Here is a 23820-nt window from a genome sequence, read left to right as displayed (position 1 = left end):
TAAAGTGTAAGCCACTGTAAGACCTCAGTTACCACTGAAGTGGTTGCAGTCTGGAAGTCAATATTTTAAATCTAGTGCTAATCTGCTATTTACTTTTTAAATAGTAAATTGAAAATTGAATTTGTCTATAATTTAGATACTCAAAACATTGTCATACATTTGTTTGAGACACAAAATGCAATTGTTAGGAACCCTGCTGATGAAGTCTGCACCTTAGATGTATTGAATCAGCACATTCCCCAGCCAGCCCTGCTGCATCCCCCATTCCTCTCACTGTTCAGCACCATCAACTTTTGGCACTACACTGGCTGACTGTAGACCCCTAGTGGTGGGAAGGTTGTGGAGACTTCTGGCACTACAATACAATTCCTGGTAAACTTTTCTCAGCTATGGACCCTCAACTTGGGTGTATGTAAGCGGAGGCCAGTGTCAAACCTAGGTGAATATTGTTACAGGAGTGCTCTGTAGATGAGAGATGTCTAGGTAAATAATTAATAGATAAGGTTCACTAGATGGTGCTCAGGAATACAGAACATAGTTCATGCGGGTTTTAGGACCAATAGTAGTTGTGCACTACAAATAACTTCTTGTGTATAGCTCTTCATATGTGTGAGATCTTATCAAATATGGCCCATGGACTTCATTGGTGAATTAGGCTTTTGGGATGAGATCCTCACCCCTATGCTGGGCCCTTTAAGACAAGTAAAGGGACCAAACATTCCTGTGGAAGAAGACCTTTGTCCTCCAGAGGGAGCATTCCCTCAGTGCAAGCCCTGGTGTAGTGGGAGGGAAGAGGCATGCTGGGAGTGAGTACAAGGCATTGTGGTGTGGGTGGGGTCAGTGTACACAGTGCTACAACCGATACAACCACCCAGGAATGCTGCCGTAATTCAGGAGAGGGCTACATGGCAATCAGAGGTGTGACTGCAGCACATGTGTGCAAACCCGGAGGAGCTTTGATCTAGGTAGCTCTAATAAGAATAGTGATGCAGCTGTGGCGCTGTCTAAGTACAAGCCTGCCCGGGATTCTTGTACGTACTCAGGCAGCTGGCCCATGCCGCTGCCCATGCTGCCATTGTTATTTGAACTAGCTAGATCAAAGCTAGTTTCGGTATGGCTATACATACTGCAGTCACAACTCCCGATTGCTGTCTAGAGATATTTTTAGAGAGGCTCCCAGAGATAGCCTAAGTTATGTCCGGGACTTCACCAGTCCCTGGAGCAGCCCAGCATCAAAAGGGCACACCTTTGCTTTCTTCCTCCAGGTTGTAAGTTCTGTGCTGCACCTCTTAGCAGCACAGCACAGAATTTCACCCTTTAATGTTTAATGGAGCCAATAATTGCTCTCTGTGATAGTGTTTGGGTCTTTGGTATTTCCCTAGTGATAACCAAATTGTCATGATTAATACTGGTAACTTTTTAAAACCAGATATTTTACTATTATTATTTATTGTCAGTGCTTATTCATTATATTAGTAATGCTTTTAAGGCTCTAAAATTAATTTATAAGTATATAACAATAAGTAAATTAATACTATAATTGGTTATGTTTACACATTGCTCAGTAATATTATTCTTAAAAATACTTTTTCGATGCTGCAATATTAGTTTTACTGGATAGTATCTTGTGAAAATGCAATCTCTGAGTGTCTTTCCCGGTTATGTAATGTGCCTTGGATTTCTTTGGCAACCCTGTCACACCTTCCCATTGACAGAAAAATTAACAGATCTGAAATGGGTTAATTCTTGAACTAATGTAGCTGAAGAAAGGGGCTGCCTAATTTGGGGACTAATTCTGCAGTGGGGGGCCTTTTGTAATTAAGTACTACTCAATGTGAGTAAGATTGCACAACTGGGCCTTTGGAATCCACAGGAACATTTCTGATACTCTTTTCTGCAGTTTCCAATATCCCTATTAAGTGCTACTATAAGTTGGAGTTAATTATTTTAAGCACAATACTCAAAATAAGGATTTCTCTTCATTTTATTTTTATATTCATTAAATATGTCAACATTGGCAATGGCAACACTCTATTCTGTGCGAGAAACACATAAGCACCATATATTTTTAATTTGACAAATATGAAACAGAAGAGACCTCTGCAAACAACTGTGAAGAACTGGTGGATTTTGTCTGGTTATTCCCTTTTGTTTTAAAAGTTTCCATGGCAGTAATGTGCAAGGACACTCAAGAAAAAGGCCAAATCAGTTAAAAGATGACAAGGTCCGATACTATCTTGAGCATCTAGTTAAACTGAACCAAAACAAACACAAGCCCCTTCCCATATCTTCAGGTGTGTGGGTGGGTGTAATTACCCTCTTACTAGACAGGGATCATTTAATTGAATTAAAACAGTTTGAAATTAATATCCTCAGAAACAAAAACTGTATCCTTTTATGGGGTGGTGCTTTGCAATATGTCAGCACACATCAGGAACAAAATAAATTTGCTGTATTCAGTCATTGTTACTGTGCTGTTTCCCTGCTATTTCTGGGTAACTGGAATTGAACTTGAAATTGTCATTCCAAATAAGTTTGGATACTGATATTGCTCAAGGCTCAAGTCATACAGGGCCAGATCCTGCCTGTCATGCTCATGGAACTAGCACTATAAAATCAGTGATATTATTCATGTGAGGAGGGTAAGCACAATTTGTCCCAAAATATTCTCCTTCTTTGTTACTCTTTAAAAGGAGAGGCATATATTTGTTCATTTCCCCCTTCAATAATGCACCTCTTTAAAAAAAATTTTTTTTAATTGCCCATACCCTCAGTTCAGATGTATTGCTAAAATCCAGTTTAGGCAAGCAGGGAAAAAGTTGGTTCAGACTTTACCGTGGGAGAAAGGTATTGAGGCCTGTACATAGCAGAAGACGGCATAGTTATTTAGTTGTCAAAAGATGGGCGGAACATGGATTGGAATACGGCTCTGCTTCTGCTTCAAAGCATCTTTATAAAAGTCTGTGAAATCAGTCGAAGAGAAGCACGAAAAGAGCTTTACTCCTGATCTCTTAAAAACAATTAGGAAAAAAACTTCTTTAAAAGACTATTCTAGGAACATAGGGACTGATTTAAACTTCATTGGAGACTCCTATTGACTTCAGTGGGCTTTGAATTAGACCCATATGCTTGAATATGGTGTTGGTCTCTGAACCACTGTCTCACCTCAGTCTATAAAATATACGGTCAGACAAGATTAAGTGCATGAGATGCAAAAAATGTGCCATACAGTTTGTCAGATATTTTTGCCAGCACTGAACTTGGATACCAGCTGATTTGCGGATAGAGTGGGATGTTGTAATGTCCATATTGTTTCAATCATCATGAAAGAGTTGAATTAGTTGTGTTACTTGAATGTGTGTTGGTGTGCATAATAGATACTGGGGGAAATGATTTATTTTTTTTCTTCCCATCTTTGTAATATGACAAGTTATACCATTTGGGTACAAAGAACTATACTATTTCTGCTTGTTACATCACATAAAATGACTGAGGCATGTTAGTAATATGACATATTAACTTCATCTGTACCAATCTTCCTAATGTGTTACATATGCAGTTATATATTGATTATGTAAGGAACTGCTTCATGGTTTATGCTTTACTTTAGCAGGTATTTGTGTGGTACTGTTTTACTGATAAGTAGTTCTATAAGGCAACTTCAGATGTATAGCAAAGGGGGAAATGAAGAACAATGCCCAAATGCATCCCTGTTGAACTACACTGAAGTAAGTAAGAAATATTAAGGTATGAAGCATGAAAGAAAATGAGCCAGATTCAACCCCACAGATGCAATTTTCACCTTCTCCTGGGGTAACTGTTCCAGAGGTGATACCACTGCTACTCTGCCCAAGGAGTTCCGCTGGGGAATGGCAGTTTTAAAATTCAATCCCAGCTCCACTGTAACAGAGGCTTTTCAGCAGAGACTGATTTAGTTTAGCCCCCAGTAAATCTGTCTCTGCCTGCTCCTGTGGCCGTGGCCCCACTCACATTTGGGATTCTGCTGGCCAGCTCTGTGGGAGTGCAGCAACACAAGCCACTTATCTGAGAAGGACTTACCGCCACCAGCTCTCATCTTCCTAATGAATGAATTAATGTCCATGGCAGGAGAGATTTCCAAAGGCACATAGGGCGGTTTGGTGCCCAGTTCCCACTGACACTCAGGATTAGGTGCTTAGCTGTCATTTCCACCTTTGAAAATCTCTCCCTGTGCCTATTGCAACAGCATCTATGCACACTGAGTTAAACAGAAAGAAGAAAAAAGACAAACACAGAGTAAATTGCTATCATCAGAATTGCTTTGTTTATAGTTATTGTTATATTGTTTGTATTGTTTTTATAAAAGCTGGCAACTATAATTACCTAGTATGGTTTTTTAAATAAACACCATTTCCTTTATTTGCTCTACTTTTAGTCTTTTAAAAAATGCATTCAAAAACATCTCTTAGATGTTTTCTCCTAGTAATTATGGCTATGTTCATAGCTAAGTGATTGCTATTATTTTATACAACAATACAACTTGAATTATTCACTTGAACTTCACAGCAATTGTCCTTCTCTTCCTATTGTTTGTTTGATTTTTCACTAGGGTAGTTAATATACATGGCTAGACAGGCCAACCCAGGTACAGCCATCTTAGACTACAAGTCCCACGTTTCCAGTTTTCTCCAATGCTGTCATCTTTACAGAATTGTCACGGATGCAGACAAGCAGTTGCGTATTACTCTGTTTCCATCATACAGTTACATGTTTAATGGCGATTTCTTGTGTTTCTGGCCTCTGCTGGCTTCTTTTGTAAGAAATAATGGCATTCCTGCATGTTCGTTATAGTTTTCTTGGCAAATCTACATGCTGCTTGTACTGCTCTGTTAATATCATGAGTTCTTGTACACAGCATTCTTAGACACCAAGGGCCAGATGTTAGCTCCTGCTCTGGCAAATAGCCTTTAAAGCTACCCTAAAACAGACACCTGAAGATTCCCCTACCTCTTACACTCTTGTTCCCTCCACCATGAGGTATGGCATGTCTTGGGGTCATGCTGAAGCAGGATGATTGGAACACAGTGATTCTCATCCAGGATAATAGCTTCAAAGGGACTATTACAAGCTGGTGGGACTTAGAGCAGCCCTGTGGCTACTCCATGTTGTGCCAGGGAGCTGACAGTATCAGAGACTGGAGGAGCACAAAGGTGTTTTAAGGCCACCTTTGTCCCCTCCCATCGGCTGGCTGAATGGAACTCCTGCACAGCTGCAAATATGGCTACAAAATTATTTTTTTTAAATCACATAGGCCAACTATATTAAAAGTAAAGGTATTTAAAGTATGCTACTGTAAAGGATTTTACTTATGAAAGCATGGTGAACTTGTCATATACCCAACTAGTGCAGTCTAAACAGAGAAATGTAGTAGTGTCTTATGTCAATATTGGCCTGATCCAGAAGACTTGTGCACCCAATTACTATGTAAAAATCCAGAAAATTTGTTAAAACAGAGCTAAAGCCCTCCTATTAAAATCAAAGGGATGTTTTGATGACCAAGAATGGCACTTTGAATATTACTATTGTTAAGCCTTAGGTCCCAGCATCACACTGTTTTACCTATTTACACAGTCAAAAGACAAAGAAGGCTAAATTTTCAAAATTAGACAGCCAAGCTGTGTCTTTAAAAAAAACAGGGCTAGCTTTTTTCACACAAGTTGTCCCATTGGGATGCAGCGGCATGCATGACACTGCAAATGACTGGAACACTTTCTGGGGAGCATTTATTTGTCCTGTAGGGTGAAGTCATGTGAAACTCATTTGTAAAGATCCAAAAGGTGCTTTCAGTCAATGCACAAGTGGGCTTATAAATATCATACAGTACCAGTTTTGTACTGAACTTGAGGATAGCAAAAGAGGATTAGATGTCTTTTTTCCAAAGGAACCCCTGCTTCTTGCCGCAATAAATATATTTTACAAATGCTGTACGTTTTTTGTAACAAGACATAATATACTAAATACCATTCATTTTAATACAAAAGTTATATTTATCAATTAACTAGTCAAAGTTGGCTGGCAGTGGTTTCAACTGCTGAATCAATGTTACCCTCTCAGGGCCTGACTGCAAGTTATTAATCATCCTAAACTCTCTTTGAAGCCAATGAGAGTTGATAGTGCTCAGCACCTCTAGAAGTCATTCAGCACTTTGTAGGAATGTGTCCATAAACACATGAATCATTGAGGATGGGTACAGGATATTTGAGAAGAACATCAGTAACCATGATCTTGTTCTCACATTGCTGTGAATGGACAAATTCACATTGTGGCAAAATGCTTCTTAGGCCTATATTACCTCATTATGCCGTGGATCCACCATAGAAGATCAGTGCATATAACCTGTACATAAACAGCAGAGAACCCAATAATGTGATGGAAACTATCCTTGACTGCGCATTTCAGCAGAAACAGGATGGATGTCCGATTGTGCTGTTGCATAGCATAGCATAGCATAGCATCAAGGAATTAAGTAAAATACTGAAGAAAAGAATGCTAGCATACATGACTGATCTCCCAGCTACTCTTTGGAAAGTAGGCATCCAGCCACATGTATAGCATTGAAAGGGAGCAGAATACTTACCTTAGTACAGGAAGAGAATGAATTCTCCTTGTTTTTCTCCCCAGTAGCCTGGAGACAGGATCACATAGATCGAAAATGCATCTTCTCTGTGAATTGAAAGTTTGAATATATGACTCCTCTCTCATTCCCAGTTTGAGCCTGTGTAGACTTTATACCAGTGATTCTCAAACAGGGGTACACGTATGCTGCGGGTATGCAGAGGTCTTCCGGGGGTACATCAACTCATTGAGATATCTGCCTAGTTTTACAACAGGCTTCATAAAAAGCACTAGCAAAGTCAGTACAAACTAAAGTTTCGTACAGACAATGACTTGTTTAAACTGCTCTATATGCTATACACTGAAATGTGAGTACAATATTTATATTCTAATTGATTTATTTTATAATTATATGGTAAAAATTAGAAAGTCAGCAATTTTTCAGTAATAGTGTGCTATGACACTTTTGTATTTTTGCATCTGATTTTGTAAGCAAGTAGTTTTTAAGTGAGGTGAAACTTGAGGTATGCAAAACAAATCAGACTCCTGAAAGGGGTACAGTAGTCTGGAAAGGTTCAGAGCCACTGCTTTATACCATCTTAGTTGCAGGTCTACTCCTTATCTTCAAGTTTAACCAGAGAACTAAGTATATAATGCCACAGACGTGAATCTTTCTTTTAATGTGCATTTATGTCAGTCAGTTTACATATAATGGTTTCTGTATCCTAGTATAAATAGGTGTATGTAAAAAATGTTTTGAATTTATGTGTTCACTTCATTTTCAACATATTGTTCTTCGTTACTCTGTCTATCTCTACAGTGTATTTTTGCATTTCTGTCTAACCCTCAGCCAGAGCTGTTCAGAGCTCACAGTTTGGTATTTAAATATTGCCTAAATAAATGAGCTGACATTCAGTTGTGCTAATATAGAGTATGTTTGTGCAAAGCTTGAAGCTAAAGGACATGTGAAGTGTTCTATCAGTTGCATGAATGTTGTTTTTTAATACTGTGTGTTAGCTGATAATCACTGTTCAGTGTTGCTCAATATGGATTAGATTAAATTAACTGCTTGATCACCAGCATAGGGTTTTTTCCTAAGAAAAATGTTTCCCCACATGCCTGTTGTAATGCACTGTATTTCAGTGTAATGTACGGATATATAATGCATGCTCCAGAGGGGTCACATAGGTATTTTGGATGCTCATAGGGGACTGACAGGGTTAACTACCCCAAGATGTCCCAAATTAGCCACTGGTAAGGAAACTAGATCTCCAAATGGATCATTCTAACAATTCTCCTTGCCTTTGTGGATTGCCAGAGTAAAGAAACAGAAGAGAGGAGTGTACAATGTATTTGTCATGCTGTCAAAAACAGGAAAGTGTCCCATTTTCTCCCCTTTAGATATCCCCATGATGTACTCTGAGAGATAATCATCTTAATTATATCTATCTTTTGGGAATACTGATAAGGTTAGATAATAATGATCTGTGAACTGAGCAGGGGCAGCTATAATTCTTGCACTGATATTTCCAAATTGTTTTCCAGGATTGAAAGAGCAAAATACACGTCATAACTTGATGAGTGATGCCTCCTTGACTATGTGTTCTCTTGGTTCTCTACCTACATGTACTTGAATGTATATATTATTTAGATTTTCACAAATGATAGAGGGGAGAAACACATCTCAGAATTTGTCTGAATGAGAATGAAATGTGTTACACTCCCCTGTGAAACATATTTTGTGAAAAAAGAGGCCGCAAAAAGTACTAAGATTTTAGCTAGCAATATTTGGTTTGACAGCTATAGGCTAGCCCATCCTCCTTCTGATTCACTATACTGTATATTAAGTACAATCAGCAGACTAATTACTTTAGACAGCCAGTGCTGTTCAGTATTGCCAACCCTAAGTATTCAAAAATCATGAATTAGATCCCCCATGGTCCGTTACATTGGCTTTAAAATGATGAATTTTTTTAAAAATAGTAAATTTGGGGTACTTTTAATTTGCCATCTGGCCTTTGAGCCTTCAAAGGTTACATTTTCAAGTTTTTCTCAGCAATTATGAAGGCTAGAAATGTTTTTTTTAATCACCTGACTCCAAGATCTGAAGCTTTATGAAAAACAACAAACCCGATGAGTGTAGGCAATCCTGGATATTCCTCTCTAATGGCTATGTAGTTGCCTTGGTTTTTGGTTTTCATTGCTGGTGAATTCAATCAACAGGCAATTTCTGTTCAATTGCCAAGGGAGATATAGCTCAGAACTGACACATATATCTGACGTGTGTGTCTCTTTTTGATAAAGTATGAACATTTATATGCAAATGAGGAGTATGACAATGAGAGATGCTGCCGAGTGTCCTGAAGTCTCTAAATGAGGGTCAGTGGAACTTCCTTTGCAGCTGCCTTGGGCTCCGTTTAGACTGATAACACAATAGTCTAGACTCTAGAAAATATTGTAGTTGGCTTCTCTAATTGCGTTTAGCCGGTAGGTTATATGAGATGCTATTGTAATGTTGCTTGGCTGTTAAATTAGCCTTCAGTAAGGCAACTGCTATTTTTACATTCAATGGCACTTTTGTCTAAGAAAATGGATCTCACATACACCAGTGTAGCTCCCTTGATTTACTTGTAGTTACTCATTATTTACACCTGTGGAAGTGAAAGGACAATCAGGTCCATCGATTCTCATAGTTGTTTTTCTGGATAAGTACTGCAGCACTGCAACCTAACTAGCCTCTTTAGTTCTAATTAGAATAATTTATCAATGAAAGGCATATGTATTCAACAGTACTTTACAGTGTTTTCTTAAAATCCATTGCTGCATTTTGTATGAGAGATTTGGGGCACTCCTTGTTGACTACTTAAAATATAGGTTTGGCTGCCAGAATTATGCATTGATTAGAACCTCATTTTTTTAAATCTCCATTGGCTATGGTTTTAAAGCAGTAGTTGAACACACAAGAGTCCAACTCTGCTCCCCGTCGCATCTGTGTAAACCAAGAGTAAATCTGCTAAAGTAATGGAGTTACTCCTGATTCACACTGGTATAAGAGGGAGTGGAATTTGGCCCAGGTTTTGATTAACAGTTTTTTCCTTATGATAGCAAATTATTTTCATGACTATCCAGCCTACATTTTTGAACAGCAGCTGTCCTGCAAGGATTTATAGATCTTTCCTTTACTTCATGTAGGGGGGACTTCATGGTTTTTTTTTTACGTGATGCATTGCAGTGAATCTGTAGGTTAAGGAATTCCTTGATCATCACTACTTCTGATAGCTGCTGTGTATGAAAATGTTCTATAAAACTCCAGAATGTGTGTTAGAAATTGACTAAGGGAATTCAATAAAGTTGCAAGCTTTGGCAGGCCTCCAAGCTTAATTTATAGACTGGAGAAGAATGAGATTTTCATTGTCCTCCTTTTCTACTCTTAGGAATTGCCTTTTCTGTGTGCGAGTGTAAATTTATCATTTAGTTTACACAGAAGGTAGAGCCAACATTTCCAAACCATTGTATGTAAATATCAATGCTTTTTTCCTTTCTACTGTTTTATAGTCTGAAATGGATCAACAGGGAGCAATTTAATTTGGATGAAATGTTAATTTGGGTGGATCAGTGATACTTTCTCTCTACCAACTATGAATTCTGGACTAAAATGAATAAATCAGTTATGCTTGTGTCGTACAGAACAATAGCTATTGTGTATATTTGCCATCTATGTGCTGTACAGCTCCAAAATATCTTACTGTTATCCTGGCTATATTAGAGTCTGTCTCTTTGCTTCTCTTTAAGTTATGATATACATGCAGCTTTGATCACATATATTGTTTCTGCTAATTCTATGAAAGGGTAATGGGGGCAGCAAAACGTGCTCAAGAGCCTCTGGTAGAATCCAATTCTGTTTGCCTGCTGTGCTGTGTTACACAGAGAAACCAGCTTTTTTTTCCAAAAAAATCTGATAATTGAAAACCTATCTTGTTCTTACAGAACGGTTTTGCTGTTGTAAGGCCCCCAGGCCATCATGCTGAAGAATCAACAGCCATGTAAGTACCAGGGAATATTGCCCATCTTGGAGTGCTAGGGTTACTGGCAATCACCTGCACTGTGCATGTCTCTGAAGAACTCTAATTGTTAGCAGATGACTGAAAAGGCTTTCTAGGTACTCCCAGAAGCAGATTTATGGCTTCAGAGATCTTATAGGGTTTTTTTTTAAATGCCCTGAACATTATTTATAACTGTTTTCCTGACTGATTTGCTTTCTTATTTCTGTTCTTCTCTATTCCACAGGGGGTTCTGCTTTTTTAATTCGGTTGCAATTACTGCCAAATACTTGAGAGACAAGCTAAATATAGGCAAGATATTGATTGTAGATCTGGTATGTATTCTTGGCAAGCATCACACTTTCAGTGCATCTTGATAAAATATAGTGAATTTATATTTGTATGTCAGGCTTTCCTGCCTTTAATACTTACAAGAAATAAAAGTGTGTATTTCCTTTGAATTTGGGAACTCATTAAAGCCAGGATGGCAGTACTGAAACTATAAACATCTATGTTTCACTTTAATGGTGTTAACTGCAACTTAATGAGAAGAAGGCACAGATCAGGGCAACATTTATGGTCCTTAAATGAATTGATACTTCCACTGTTAAAATAACCCAACAGAACCCAAGTTTACTTTTCCCTACAGAATACAGACTTTAAATAGTCTGATATGCTTTAAAGAATGCTGTTGCTTTGGTAACCAAATTGGCCACTTCCCCCATCTGCTTGTTGAGTAACATTGATATTATTAAAACAAATCAACAAGTCATTCTCTCTGAAAAGTTTTCAAATCATATATGCCAGCTTTGGATGATTCCCTGCAGGAGAGCAAAATGATTAAAAGTCAACTTCATTGGATTAATCTAGTATTTTAATAGAATGCATTCTTACACAATAGAGTTCTAATTTGTTTAACAGATGGTTTATTTAAATACAGATGACGTTTGGCATGTTGTCTATATTATTTTCATGAATAATGAATTGGAGCTTTGCTTCATACTTAAAGGATCAGCTCAATACACAGCCTAGAGAAAGCTGAATGTTGATTTATGAGCACCATTTTTGTTTTGCCTACAGTTCATGAGGAGGTGTAATAGGTTGTCTGACAAAGCATAGACAGGAAATGAACCCTGGCATCAAAACCTAACCTGTTACATCTGCACTTAATTAATTTTTGCAGGTGATAAAAGATTTAAAGACAAAATATGTTAAAGGTTTTTTGAAGTGCATGGCTTAATAGTCTAAATCTTGTTCATATCTGCTCTCATAATTAAATCTTATTGTGAAGTCATGGCCTTACCATCTAGCACTTTTGTTTACTTAAGTGTGCATACTAGTAGTTAAGGAAAAAGAGAGGGGGGAGGGGAAAGTGTAAGCAAGAGAAATAGCAAATGAAGAAATATATGGTTAAAATAAATATAAAAGTAATATTGATATTCTTGGAATAGTTTTCAAATATTTATCAGAAGTTTTACCCTATGGTTTAGGAATGCACTGATGGAGAGAAAGAACAGCGCAAACATATTTCTGCAGAAACTCATCAGGATTTGTGAACAAATTCACTTCCACTGTATTTTGTGTCCATTTGCTCACTGGGGTTAGTCAGGTGATTGGGATTTACTATCATGAAGTAAATTTTAAGTTTATAAACTCCTAGCAAACCTATGTAAAGTTTAGATCTGCTTATAAGTGTTACTGTCATCCAGTCCGGGAAGAGAATTATAAACAAGAGGCCTATTTGACCAATCTCCACTAAGAAACCCAGCTTGAATTTTGAATGGCAAGTAACGCTCAGCTCCCCTCTGGCTCTCCTCCACAAACATGTTGAGCTGAGCTGGTACGGAGGGCTGGCACAGATGACTTCACCCCTGGAACAGTCACAGTCTGGTCTCTGATCTCCTCCAGGGTCAATGCAACAACGTGTTGCCCCTTCTATGAACATAGAGGCAAAGCCACAATCCAAATGTAACTAATTACCTATGAGAGCAATAATGTCCATTCAAAGCAAAAAGAAAAGGAGTACTTGTGGCACCTTAGAGACTAACCAATTTATTAGAGCATAAGCTTTCGTGAGCTACAGCTCACTTCATCAGATTCATGCATCTGATGAAGTGAGCTGTAGCTCACGAAAGCTTATGCTCTAATAAATTGGTTAGTCTCTAAGGTGCCACAAGTACTCCTTTTCTTTTTGCGAATACAGACTAACACGGCTGTTACTCTGAAACCTGTCATTCAAAGCAAAGGAGAACTGCCCTTAGTGGTCTCACCTGAAAGATAACATCGAATCATAGATGTTAGGAGCGTGAAAAATCGACATCCTTGAAAAATGTTACTATGCTGACCTAATCCGCAGTATTAGGAAAAATTCTCCCATCAGCCTAGCTACTGCCTCTTGGGGAGATGAATTAACTACATCAGTGGGAGAATCCCTTCCGTGGATGCAGTCAGGGTCCACACTTACAGAGGCACAATTGCAGCGCTGCAGCTGTGCCGCTGTAGCATTTCAAGTGTAGATGTACCCTGGGATTTCTAATTGACCTTCCAGGCTATATGTTTATAGTGGCGAGCACAATGCGGCCCCAAGCTGACTGAGACCTGTAGGGGCTACTACAATAATAATAATAATAAGTAATAATAATTAATAATATTCAGTCCAGTGCATTCCTTAAAGTTCAGAAATGCTTTGGTATATATAACTTTAACTTCTCTGTTTTTCATTTTGAAACTTTCTACGTCTACGCCAGGGGAAAAAAACACCTCCCTTTCTGCTTTTCTTTTTTCATTCCTTCCTATGAATAAATCTCAGTTTTTGGATTGATCCATAGTTTCTGAATAAGTTATACATTTCATCCAAGAAGGATAGGCTCAGAACCCAGCCCATACACAAACCATATAACTGATTAATAGTAGAATACACTATCCTTACCATGCAGATATCTTTGTCTACTCAATGGCATTTCCGGACTATTTTCATTGGCAAAATTTAAGTTTACAATAGAAAATTATTTTTTGCAGGATAGAAGATGAAGAAGTATATAAAAGGCCCAAGTGTCTATTTTAATTCCTATAATTTAAAAATTGTTGGAACAAGAACATATTAAAAAAATCAAACCCCATGACTGTAGAAGCCAACTTAAGAATGGAGAGCACAGGCCTTTATATCATTTATTTTTATGTTCCTTTAATTTGTATCTGGTGCCCAGAGATCACAGTGAATAGATGAATGATGAACAGCTGGCAATTTTGTTGAGAGGTTTTGAATAAAATATTTTTTGAAGACTATATATCAGCCCAGACCCAAGGACACTCGTTTGTAATGAAAATGCAGTCAAAGCATTAGGGTTGCTTTTCAAAATATTTTGTTTATTCTCCTTGCGGTATAGCTTCTTGAAATCTATATTTTTACTCAGATGGAGTAAAGAAGCAGAATCAACATCTGAAATCTTTCAGCCTCTTATAAGGTTCAATGTGGAAGTTTAGAAAAAAACCCCAAACCCTTCAGTTTTCTTCCACCACAGTGCACCTGGGTTTTCCCTTTTCACTTATAAAACCCCATATGTATCTAACCATATACTGTACAATGAGACAATTGTGAAGAAACAAAAAAGAAATTTGAAAAGTTTAAACCGTTATCCATTATCGTATGCTCATTCTCTAAATATTTTTTAAAATATTTTATTTAAAGAAAGAGATTTCCTGTGCACTGGTGTTCGGGCTGTTATATAATGTTTGAAATATGCAAATTGGCTATGGTCATTCCCTGGTTGTGGAAGGCACCATACTATCAGCTCTTCTCTGCCAGATGATTTAATAGCTAATGAGATCATACTGCTATGTCTTTGACTGTTGCCGTCATGATTTTGCAAAAATGAAGTATGAAGTCCTTCTGCATCTGGCATCTTTTGATGTGGATCTAACTGCTGAGGGACTGCTAACTGAACTGAATGTTTCAAGAAAGCCAATTTACTCAGCTGGTCGCAAAGCCTTTGACCTCAGTAGTGGAACTTGGCAAATCAATGAACGCACTTATGGTTAGTGTTCTGTCAAGAATTGCGAAAATGCTCTGTAAACCATAGATCCTTTTGCAAAATACTAGTTTGTAGTTTAAACATTAGTCTTTCTTCAGAGGCCAGTGAGGCTAGTTAATTAAGCCTGAGGGGTTATGAACTGTTGGCAGTTAATAAGTCATAAAATTCCTCCATAAAACAGGATGCTAGATTCCATCACTGAGGCAAGGAGTACAAAGAGCCGGTGTATAAATATCTAATTGTACAAAAGGACTGGGATTTCTCAATGACTGCTCATCTGGAGTCTCCAGGGCACGCTCACTGTGGTTTCCTGATTTTTAGAAGCCAGTTTAAAAAATGAGTGCATTAAAGAGTAATTTGCCTGAAAGTTCAGGAAGTATAGGGGTGGTGGAGGGAGTGGGAAAGAGAAAAGAGGAGGGAGGGGAAGAGAGAGAGAGAGAGAGAAGAACTTATCTCTACTCACCGAGTTGGACATTATTGCATTTGTCATCTATTTAATTTCCCCTTTAGGATGTTCACCATGGCAATGGTACACAGCAGGCTTTTTATGCTGACCCCAGCATCCTGTATGTTTCCCTCCATCGCTATGATGAAGGCAACTTCTTCCCTGGCAGTGGAGCCCCAAATGAGGTTAGGTTTATTTCTTTAGAGACCCATTTTTATTTGCATCTTTCAGGTAATTGCTTTGCATGATTACCCCTAATTTTCTCGTCCTTCGCTGGTGCTTTAAATTACACCAGATTACCAAATTGCCCATTGGGACTGGAGGACCAGTAGAGAACAAGTGTATAACCCAGAACAGTCCCTGTCAAACAAGGCTGGGCTGATTTGACATGGTGTTTGATGTTTGTTTCAAAAGCACACATTTGTATGTTTTCTTATTTTTTTCATCTCCCCTTTTCCTGCTCCCCTCCCCCTTTGGCACTTTCCCCTGTCTTTTCAGGTTGGAAGAGGCCTTGGCAAAGGATATAATGTAAATATTGCTTGGACAGGTGGCTTGGATCCCCCCATGGGAGATGTAGAGTACCTAACAGCATTCAGGTTGGTATTTGTTTCCTTCTAAAAGTGCCAAAACTGGCAGTAGAGTGAAAGCTCACACAAGTAACAACTATAGTAATCCTGAAAGACATAAAAAATGACCCATGGTGGAACTAGTTTAAAATAACTGTTTAAGCAAAATGGCAACAAGACCGCTAACTTTTTTACCTCTGACGTTTGTCAAGACTTGCAATTTGAAAAGTTATATCAAGAATATGCAACTTTATACCGGCACTATATAGCAAATATACTACAAAATATATAAAACTAGACTTTTTATAAAATTTATGATTCTTGGAAACATTATAGGTTTTAATAAACAAGCAATTTACTTGTTCTGGCCATCAACTCAAAATATACAAGAAAATGTTTGATAATTTAATCAGTCACTGATAAACATCATTATTATACGATAGCAGTAAACCAACTTTACATCTACCTCCTCACATGTACCACTATTAAAGTTAAATGTAAACAATTTTACTCGGTATGAGAAAAATACGTAGTTTTAACTGCATTGTAATTGTATAGAAGTATAGAAAATACCAGTAAAGTATAATATGGGCCAAATCCTTCACACCTTACTCAGGTAAAACTCCTACTAAGGTTCATGGATTTGGCCAAGAATGGTATCTTCTGTGCAATACAATAAGGTGTTATTTGCTTTAAAATAAGTACCTGTGAAACATAATATCAGTGAAATATCTCATTCTAAATGACGGATCACTCTTTCAGCCATGAAGCATTGGCTTTTGATAATCTGTTTTCATGGGGCCAGAGGAGAAAGAACCTATTTAAAACATGCCCTACTGTACTTACTTCCAGCAGCCCTACATTTCATACATCATTTCCTTTCACAGTAAAGCAGAATGCATTTGGTCTTATTGCTGTGGAAGGGCTTGGTGAACAAGTGCCAGTCAAGACTGGGCAAACTGTAACTGCTGGGAAATACCAGGCTTCAATTTGTAATGGCTGCAGTTCAAAAATGGCAGTGAGTCCACTAACTTGTACCTCTGACCCTGTCAAGACTTATAATTTGAAATGGTTTATCTAAAATATATAACTCTGAACCTGTACGATAAAGCAAATATACCACAAACATATAAAACTTTTTTTTTTCTGTAACACCTCTTGGGTGGTCCATGAAGTGGTATGTACAGTATCCAAGAAGGTTTTGTATTTAGACATCACACAACTGAATTCAAAGCCTAAACCCTAAACATAGAAAATTACGATCTGTTACTGTTTTTGTGAAAAGGGTTTTAATTTTACTTACACCATTTGCCTTACTTAAAACAGTCTAACCAAACAGCCAGTTATTTCAAGGGACATTATCGAGGTGGTAGGCCCCAAAATTTGACTCCCTTAAAAGTTTCATTTACTCTGTTGCCAAGGTCAGTCTTGTTCTTTGTTTGAGATTTTATAAAAGCAAGGAGATTGGCTGACTCAGGACTAATACTGGGCTATAGTGCTTCTCACCTCTACGTTCCTGGTTCAACTCCAGCCCAGGTTTGTAGTGAGTGAAATTGTCACCATATTATGGCTTATGTGAAATGAGTTGGTGGTCTCAGCCCTTTTTAATGGGTAGAAGTTTACATCACAGAGACCACTGCCATACTTATCACTGACAGCAGAGACAGGAAATTAATGATCCAGCCTAAATCTATTCCCCACAGGTCAAGTTTGAGGCACATTCATGAACACTGTGGAGAAGCTTGTTTTGCTCCTGTCCATGCTGTGCTGGTGTCATGACTAAAAAGAGGACTTCAGACTTTGAAAGGCAAATTTTAGAAAAAGAAAAATATTGTTATTTATTAAAGAATAAATAATTTTAGCAAGTCTGCAACCATACAATAACAACTTGTTCCAACTTTGAAAAAAAAACCAGACTTTTATAAATTTAATTTTACTACTATGCCTTCACATAAAAATGTAGGCAGCTTAATTCATTTTATCTAGCTGTTATGTCAAAATTTGGTATTGCCATTCTAACAGTGTCCCTTTAAAACCCATAGTTATGTCCAAATAATGTGGATACCACTTCTGCATTGTTCTACAGTTATTATTATTTTATTTTGAAACTCTTTTTGTGAATGTGATGCTACTAAACAGCATGGGATTGTTTGTAATGGATACTGATGTGCTCCATTTATCTAAAAGAGCAGGTGTAGTAGTAAAAGTGTCCCTTCAGTACCACACCCCTGTGCCTCAAACCTTCCCTGAATAGGAATAAGAATAAGAGGATAATTCAGTCTATTTGCCTCAGTAATCTTTGCCTCTCTTTTGAGAGTGCCATCATGAATACAATTAGTACTAATTGTGATGATGGTTTAGCATAGTTGTCAATATAGCAACCTGAATGGAATTTGGAGGGAGGAGCGCAGGTTTCAGGAAGGAGGAGTTTGGAGGAGGCACCAAAGTCAGTCTGTGTGCTCTTGGCTTGAATGCTAGCTGCAGATACAGCATCTGTGTATATAGTTGTCTTAAAAAAGAGCCAGTTTAGCTCTTCGTTGAGTGATTGCTCATGTCCATTCCATGTTAGGTGTGTGAACACCTAAGATGATTTGCCAGATTGTTGCCAGAGATTTTTCTCTCAGTGATATTCATTGGGCCAGCTCTGATGCCCTCTGGTGCTGCACGCTTATGCACATGTATAAGGGGCACTGCCGGCTCCACACCCTCTCAGTTCCTTCTTACTGCCCGTGATGGTTGCGAAGCCTATGCCCATGAGCAACCCACACCCCAGTTGTCTGAAGTGTCTGAGAGAATCTCATATGTAAGACCACTGCCAAATTTGTTGGGACTTTAAACCTTGCACAAAGAAGGTCAGAGTGATCAGACTTAAGGATATCCTGATGGAAGCGGCTCTTAGACTGGCTTCAGAACTAAGCCCCTTGGATTCAGCACTTCAGCCTCTGTGCAAAGTGCTCCTCCGCCACTGTGTGCATCCCGGCACTGCTCTCCATCCCTGGTGCCAAGAAAGAAGCACAAAAAGCAGCACACCGATAGAGGGTGCCTCGCTGCTGCCAAAGAAAGGGAAGCAAGGGGAAGGTGATGGAGTGCGACCCACGTTGGGCCATTCCTCCATCCCCGGTCCCATGGTGGCACCATTGATTCTGCTGAGATCATTGAGTCCAGTGTGCTCCATCTGATTCGACGAAGCACTTCAGGCCCCAACAGCTGCCATACTTCTCAGCTCCACCTCCAAGACAGGAACCTTATCAGAGAAAAGAGAGAGGTTACAAGTGCTGTCAACTATTTCCATCCACCTCAACCTCCCGTCGGGATCACAAAGGTTCTCTGGTGGGTCCAAGCAGGCCTTTAGAAGGTGCACCCCAGGGTATTATACCACTTCCTGCTTCAGATCCTGCTTCCTCTTTATTTTTGGATTGGCTGCCCCACGTCAGCCCAGCATGGTCCTGCATAACATTGAACCACTGGATTCTAAATACTATGGCAATTTGTTATACTGTGCAATTTTTATCTACCCCTCCCTCCCACCCCTATTCCCGTCCCTCTTCAGGGACCCTTCTCATGAGCAACTCCTTTTCCAGGAGGTGCAGACCCTCCTATGGATGGGGGCTGTGGAGGAGGTACCTCAAAACTTGAGAGGGAAGGTGTTTTACTCCTATTATTTCCTAATCCCAAAGCTAATGGGGGCCTTCATCCCATCCTGGACCTGCATTGCCTCAAGAGATAGCTCAGAAACTGAGGTTCTGCATGCTCTTCCTAGCCTCTGTCATTCCCTCCCTGGATCCGCCCTTGACTTGAAGGACGCTTACTTTTATATTTCTATCTTCTGTGGCCACAGATGATTTGTCAGGTTTATTGTAAACCAGACTCATTACCAATTCACCGCTCTTCCCAATGGCCTGTCCACAGTCCCCCGGGTTTTCACGAAGATATTGTTGCCTGGAATAATGCCTGAAACACTGGAACAGCTGACAAAGGTGCTTGATGAGTGCTGTGACCCCAACAGAATGAGAATGTAGAAAGATTCTGATTTTTTTTTTACCTGAAACCAAGAAGCAGAAGAGGGGATAAATTCTTAGGTTACAGAGCTGAGAACTGTGGCATCCACATTGGTGACATTAAACATTCCCTAATTAAAGACCCGTTCTCAGCTTACAGAAATGATTGTTGAGAGAAACAGAGAAATCCCTAGAGAAATGCCTCCAAATAGCAAGGGCAGCTAAATGTTCAGGGAAAGGATCAAAACAATAACAACCACTAGTGCAGAACAGGTAAACAGAAACAGTTAAGAGAATGCCAAGTTAAGCGGGTAGTCCACTACAACAAAGCCGAGGACCTGAGGTTGTTACACGCTGGTGAGCAGGTCTGAGTCCAGCTGTCCTATAGTCCAAAAGCAATGGCAAAAGGCAACTGTTGAAGTTGCAATGGGACAGGTTGTATGAAGTAGCAACAGACTCAGGACACTGATAGAGACAAAACCAAAGACAATGTCGGAGTAGCAGCAGTCAGCTGGCACACCCAGACAGATAGGGCCAAAGCCAGGACCAAGAGGATGTAAAAAGAGCATCAGGTGTCAGCTGGTCTGATGTTGAGAAATGAAAAAAATGAGGTATATGAGCAACACAGAGGACCAAGATGGTGCCACCCAACATAATGAAGGCAGTGACAGGGTAGAAGCAAATCCCCCTCCGATAGCGGTAATACAAACAGCCCTCAGAGCTCTGGCTTCTTCCCAGAATTGCCATAGGCTCATTTTTTAAAATGTTGGCAACTATGGCGTAGGGTGCCAATTATTGCTTGATTGACACTAATTTCACAACAGAGGCCCTTCTAAACAATAATGGCCATAGAAACAGACACCCGCTTTTTTCCCTCTATTAGATTTTTGTTTTATAGTCAGGTATTCGGCCTTCATTGATACTTTCGATGTCATGAATGTAATGCTTTATGTAGATATCTGTTCTTAGGAACCCGCACTCACACGCACAGAAATGCACATCTCGTCTGATATGCTGATCTATCACCGGATGAATCCAATTAACATGTCTTATTTGTGCTGAACAAGAGTAAATCTCAGTCTTTTCCCTCTAAAGCAACCTAGGAAAATCCTGTAGTATTCACAGAAGAAGTGAAAACAAACCACCTTCCATGTATAAGAACCCATGAACCCAGTTGCAGATGAGCTAGAAGCCTAGTACAGAGCAGTCACTTTAAAAGTGTGCTGGATGAGTGGCTCCCATGGGTGTGCTAGGAGAGCTGTGAAAAACCACCATGCTGGCTTGTGGCTGCCATGTTGGTTTCATGCTGTTTTATCACTTCTTTAAACTGACAGACACTCATTTATGTGCAAAACAAAACAAAAACACATTTCAGCACAGATAGAGTTCAGATCACGTATTTTTTTCAATACAAACAAAAGTTTTAAATGTATGCAGCCAGCTTGAAAATGTCTTTCTCTATTGTGTAAAAGAAAATGTTTTTCCTTCAGTTTCTTTTGCATTTCTGCTAAGACTGTTGCTTGTATGGTTATTCATGTTAAGTTTAACACATACTGAAGTGCTTGATTTGTTGACCACAAAGAGATAAGTGGAAAATTTAGCTCGATGCTAAAAGACAGAAGGACAAAGCTTTCTATAACACAAGTAGGAAAGTTGATGTTGAAAATAATTCAGAGTTTTCATTCTGCCAACTAGTTTTTATTTTATGCTTGCTTGTTTTGGCATCACTAAACACAACTGTTAATAATATTGAGGGACAGATTTGGATAAATATGAGGCCTGACACTCTCTCTCATTTATTCAGTTGTACATGCAAATTGGCTAATTGTTTATTAAAATAGTACTTAGATGTCTGTATCCATTCATACATGTAGTTTCTTACTTCATGGCTGACTCATTTTTCCAAAACTACCTAAAAGTATGTGCCCCATGTGTTAAATAGTATCAGTAAGTTAGTTATCCCCAGAGTTCTCAGGATATTTCACTCATGGGAAGAAGAGAATCTCATTTAGGCAGCATTTTCCAAAAGTATGGAGTGAGGAGTCATGGCAATGCTAGTTTCCTCCATGTTACCCTGCTAACCTAGAAGGATTGAAGTGATTGGTTTCATTTTCCTTAATGAGGAGTGAGGTTCAGCTTTCATGTTTGGGAAATGTTGGTCTAAGTTATTGGTCAGTATGAAGTACATATCATATTTGTATGCTCACTACCTTTTTCAGACCTTTTGGCTGACCAGCACATAGCTGAGTATTACAGAGATGCCGTTTGTGGCTTCAGATTTAAGGTTGAGCTGAGTTTTGCACTTAAAGCAGGCACCCATCCTCTTAGTTAGATATGAGAAATATAACATTTCCCCCTAAAAATTCAGCACTTATTCTTTGAGAATAGACTGAATTTTCAGAGAATTTACAAGTAAATCCATTAATTAGTTTGAGAGTTAAAATTAATTAAATAATGGGTCTTTCAAGAAATTTAGCACCTGATGTCAGACTTTATTTTAACCCTAAATATTTCAGTAATGGAATAATACAGACTCTTCAAACTACCCATATAATGAAAACTCGTCACCCATCTCTGAAGCCCTTCTCTTTCTGCAATGTCATCTTTGAGATCAGAAGTGAACGTAACATGCCACATGATGGCGTACTATTGATTTATATAATGGTTGTATAATATTTTCAATATTATTATGGTACTATTTAATAAGTAGTATGCCCATTCTACAATGCTGTGTAAATCTCTAGCTGAGAATTAGTATTTTTTGGATAAAATAAGAAAATAAAATATGAGACAACAGATAATGTTTTCCCTAGCTACACTTAGAAGTAAGTGAACTATTAGGACATTAGTATAGTGACTACATGGAATCAATTCCACTATGGATATCCCTCTGTAGAGGAAATTGCCTCTTCTGAAAATTATTACTAGATATCCTTTAATCCGTAAAAAGAAAAGGAGTACTTGTGGCACCTTAGAGACTAACAAATTTACTTGAGCATGAGCTTTCGTGAGCTACAGCTCACTTCATCGGATGCATTCAGTGGAAAATACAGTGGGGAGATTTATATACACAGAGAACATGAAATAATGGGTGTTACCATACACACTGTAACCAGAGTGATCAGTGTTGTTGTATGTACTTGCCTGGTGACCTCAGCTGAGACCAGACCCCCCATTGTGCCAGGCATATGGTCCGAGATAGTCTCAATCCTGAATCCCTTACAGTATAAATAGATGAGATACATATACTGGTTTCTGTGTAAATTGCACAATGTAACCCTAAATTAGAAAGACAATACAGAGGAGTCACAAATAACTCTATAGTCAGATTTCAGAGCGGTAGCCGTGTTAGTCTGTATCAGCAAAAAAACCGAGAAGTACTTGTGGCACCTCAGAGACGAACAAATTTATTTGGGCATAAGCTTTCATGGGAGTGGGATTTAGCCCACGAAGGCTTATGCCCAAATAAATTTGTTCGTCTCTGAGGTGCCACAAGTACTCCTGTTTTTTTTCCTATAGTCAGAGTAGTCACACCTCTATTCAGGCTAAGAATATGTAATTTTGTTACTTTGTGGATCATCATACTAAGGCATTGCAGGAGTGAGTTTTACAGATGAATTTGTGCAAAGGGAAAATAACCACATAAACAATTTCTCATGTATGTTCTTCTGCCAGAGAAAATGTTTTGGGGAAAATGTAAAGGTAACTGGACAAAGCATCTGTGAGAGAGAAGGTTTTAAAATGCAGAGCTGTTTTGCTATGTAAATGTTTGTTTGGAATGCTCTCTCTCAAAATAGCTTAATATATGAGCTTCTAATGTGGTTTATTCAGTTGTCCTGAATGAGGACTGAGATTTTCTAGTAACATCTTTGAAAGTGTGGGTGGTAAATTTTGGAGCTATGCTGTTTTCTTTGTTTCCTGACATTCCCTCTGGATCTGAAGAACTCCAGAGTGACCAGTGCCATTTCACATTTAGATTTGCATTGGTAGATAGGGAGAGGTTGTTCTTTTTTTTTTTTTTTTTTTTTCTGCTCTGGAATCGAGAAGGGAGTCATTTGAAACAGTGCAAAAATGGCCTCTCATCATTTTGTTGGACTTCAAAGTTTACCATCAAACTAAAAGTGGCAACAGTGCTTATATCCTGTG

General features: G+C 38.7%; 1 protein-coding gene across 1 annotated transcript in view; it reads left to right on the top strand.

Annotated features, from left to right (window-relative positions):
• HDAC9 (histone deacetylase 9) overlaps positions 1-23820 on the top strand; it is a 704858-nt gene that overhangs the window by 573346 nt on the left and 107692 nt on the right. The window contains exons 20-23 of the mRNA XM_073333773.2: positions 10582-10637; positions 10882-10969; positions 15176-15295; positions 15609-15706. Of these exons, the coding sequence (XP_073189874.1) occupies positions 10582-10637; positions 10882-10969; positions 15176-15295; positions 15609-15706 (362 nt within the window). The remainder of the gene's footprint in view (positions 1-10581; positions 10638-10881; positions 10970-15175; positions 15296-15608; positions 15707-23820) is intronic.

The sequence above is a fragment of the Lepidochelys kempii genome, chromosome 2 (assembly GCF_965140285.1).
Source record: "Lepidochelys kempii isolate rLepKem1 chromosome 2, rLepKem1.hap1, whole genome shotgun sequence".
Lineage (NCBI taxonomy): Eukaryota > Metazoa > Chordata > Testudines > Cheloniidae > Lepidochelys > Lepidochelys kempii.
Note: the sequence above shows the minus strand (reverse complement) of the source record. Positions and strands in the feature narration are given on the sequence as shown.